The sequence below is a fragment of the Ixodes scapularis genome, unplaced genomic scaffold, assembly GCF_016920785.2.
Source record: "Ixodes scapularis isolate PalLabHiFi unplaced genomic scaffold, ASM1692078v2 PGA_scaffold0__279_contigs__length_252992795, whole genome shotgun sequence".
Classification (NCBI taxonomy): domain Eukaryota; kingdom Metazoa; phylum Arthropoda; class Arachnida; order Ixodida; family Ixodidae; genus Ixodes; species Ixodes scapularis.
This window is the reverse complement of record NW_024609835.1, coordinates 31776198-31779413: the sequence shown is the minus strand read 5'-3', so window position 1 is coordinate 31779413 and position 3216 is coordinate 31776198. Positions and strand designations below refer to the sequence as shown.

Sequence of the window (3216 nt, the reverse complement as noted above, 5' to 3'; positions counted from 1 at the left end):
TCTCCGTCGAGTGATGGCGGAGGCCGCCACGCACGTACTCCCGTTCCGTTTATGTTGGTTCGCTGAACGGAAGCACGAAATCGCTCGCGAGAGCGGCATTGTCGTCCATGTTGACAGATTCGACGAAACGACCGCGCCACCGCGCCACCGCGCTGCTATAACCCACCGCGGTAACCAGAGTCTCGATCTCTTATATACGACCGATACCGACTATTCACACTTGACGTCACTCCCTACGTCAAACTCCGTTTTCGGAGGCCCAGAAACGAGAATGGAGATTGTTCAGTTTCGGTTTTTTTACTTCTTTCGTAGGCACAGAAATCCTCGTCACAAATGTCTACAAAAAATTGGGCACCATGCTATGTTCCCAAGCAGCATATAACACCATTTAAAAATATTAAATAAAATCGTCTTCATTGTCCCTTTAACGCATGATATATACCCCTACTACCTTGTCTTTGCGAGTTGCGCTGTTACTCTGTCAAAAAAACAGCGGTGTTTAGAACTTGAACAGGCAACGTATTCAAGTTCTATATACAGCCATTAGCGAAAGAGGAAGAACGCAAATGAGAAGGAACGAGGACGAGTCGAAGAACTGGTGCGTATTGGCTTAGTATTGACGTTCTTATGCACTAATAAAGAAAATCTTAAGTCACACTCGATTGTCTGATTTGTGTTATAAATGTGGCTGTAAAAAACTAATCAGATTATATTATCGTAATTCAATTCGGCCATGATCGTAAGATATAATTAAATAATACATTTACGAGTGCTCTTTTTTGCTTTGGGATTTCCAATGAACTGGGTAGGCCGAACAAGAGCGATGAAAAACAATTTAATGTAGTTAAAATGTTGATACACACGTTAGTTACTTCACCAAATGATCACTGCAGAGATTACGCAGTTATTATGACGTGGCAAAAGCTATTGGATGCTCTTCCCAAAAAAACGTTGCCGTCTGGGTTCTCAATTATTTCATCCCGAGTTCAATAAGACTGACAGTCGCCATACGTTCTTTCCTGAATCCCATCATCAAAGACGTCTGATCGACCTTCCCGAAGTTTCAAGTACTTTCCTCTATACACGAATACGTTTGTTTTGAGTAACGGTCGTGCTGACGGATGATAGAAGGACTATGAACCCCGGCTGCAACCCATTTTTGGGGAGTGCGCCCGAAAGCCTGTGCGTCCTCCTAATAATTTGTGCGGTGTTTCTGTGAAGAAGTAGCTAGAGAACGTATCAACCTAATGTATATATGAAAATTCTTTTTGTCAATTTATTTATTTTTATCCAGTCGTCGGAAATTAAACACGACATCCCTCACAGTCTGTTGTTTAGAAATTTGGAAGTTAAACAATTTTAAGTTAGACAATGAATTTGGTGTAGAGAACTGGCAGCTCGATATCTTTAAACAGGCGTCTCGTGTTTTATTGCGGTGGTTAAGGATTCCGCCAGTGAAATATTCTTGCTAACTACATGCGAGTTGTGGAAACCTTCAAATGGGCACTTAATAAAACGCGATCCGAGAGTCCCGAAAACGGGCAATAAAAATACACTTGGGCATCTAACGATCGCATCGCATGCTAGAAAACAAAAAGACCACACTGCTCGCTTAATATGCGCCTAACATTCTTGCGGTTGTTAACACAATTTTATTTATAAATAATAACATCGAGCGTTGCAGTGGTTAAAGTTGAAAGTGATAACTTGAAACCATTTAACATGTGGTCGTATTAACGCAGGAGACCACAGACGCAAACAACGAGTTTGAATAGGAAGTCTCCGTAAACATGTTCATAAGTCGAACATATGACCAACGCCTTTAGGCGTGTCAAGGTGGTCAGCTTACTGAGAGAAAAAGGAATGCACAACTACACCCGATAAAAAATGTTTACGTAGGAAGACATTCATTCCCTTTCCAGTAGCCCGTGTGCCTTCCTTCTGCGTACCTTTGGTATAAATACGATCGCAGTTCTAATTTTTTCACCAGTTCCAACTGCTTCAGCTGAACTTGCACTCAGAATCATGGTAGGAATGGTTGTTCCGGGTCTCTAGCTTGGACGCTTGTCTTCAATGATCTAGTGGTACTAAAGAATTAATGAGACTGCAGGGTTAAACTAGAGGGCGAGCGTCGGACTTCACGAAGCTCTATCGTTAAACATTGTTAATTTCGAGAATCGTAAACAAATTCTTTCTCAGAGAGTTTATTGGTTACTCCGTAAGTTTGTATCTTCAGTAAAAAAAAATATTTAGAGAAAAAAAGCTTCCTATTATTGGAACTTTTTTTTTCAAATTCTTTGCTCGTTAAATCTCTTTTCCAGCTTCGTGTCTGCATCGTCATCGCCCTGGCCACGAGCGCCTTCGCTGGCTACCTCCACAACGGCTACGGCTACGGCCATGGAGTCACCTACTCCGGACTGACTGGATACGGCTACGCTCCCGCCGTCAGGTCCTTCGCCAGCTCTTACCACGCTGCTCCAATCGCCAGGGTCGCCACCTACCACGCTGCTCCAGCTGTTGCTGCTTTCGCCGCTCCAGCCGTGACCGGAAGCTCCACCCACACCGTGTCCACCTACCACACCGCTCCGACCGTGGCCACCTACACCACCTCTCCCGCCGTCGCCAAGGTGGCGGCCTACCACGCTGCTCCGGCCCTGGCCACATTCGCCCATGCTCCGGCTTATGGCTATGGCTATGGCCTCGGTCACTACGGCTATGGACACGGTCTTGCCAGCTACGGCCTGAACTACGGCTATGGCCTTGGTGCCTTCAACCACTACAAGACTCTTCTCCACAAATGTGAGAGTTTTGAATGTAACGAAAAATCAGTCGAAATTCAGGTCCTACCCCATAAATTTGATGTTTAGTTTTTTTTGTGTTATATATCTAGTTGTATTTCTTAGGCTGTAATGGGTACCGCGTAAAGCATTTGGAACTACTGGCGGACTCTTCAATTTTTAGTATCTCATGGTTTGTTGTATATTTTAGAAGCTGTGACCTAAAAGTCGGGTTATGTTCATATTTATAAGAAAAACAAAAAAGATTAGTGCGCTGTCTCAGCTCAAATTGTGCACGATGGTACAGCGCACAACACTGTTAGCGCGAACAAGCGATCGTCGAATTTATTTTTCTTCTACTTAGAATCAAAGCGACGCCATAATAACTTATACTATGGAGGAAAGTGCTAATTTCGGGCAGCAACCTGAATGAACGACT

At 43.8% G+C, this 3216-nt stretch overlaps 1 protein-coding gene across 1 annotated transcript; it reads left to right on the top strand.

Annotated features, from left to right (window-relative positions):
- Positions 1 to 1809: 1809 nt before the first annotated feature.
- On the top strand, positions 1810 to 2867 carry LOC121836686 (cuticle protein 63-like). The gene is made up of 2 exons (XM_042291647.1): positions 1810 to 1839; positions 2322 to 2867. Exons 1-2 carry the CDS (start codon positions 1810 to 1812, stop codon positions 2865 to 2867), a joined length of 576 nt encoding a protein of 191 aa, XP_042147581.1.
- Positions 2868 to 3216: the final 349 nt, after the last annotated feature.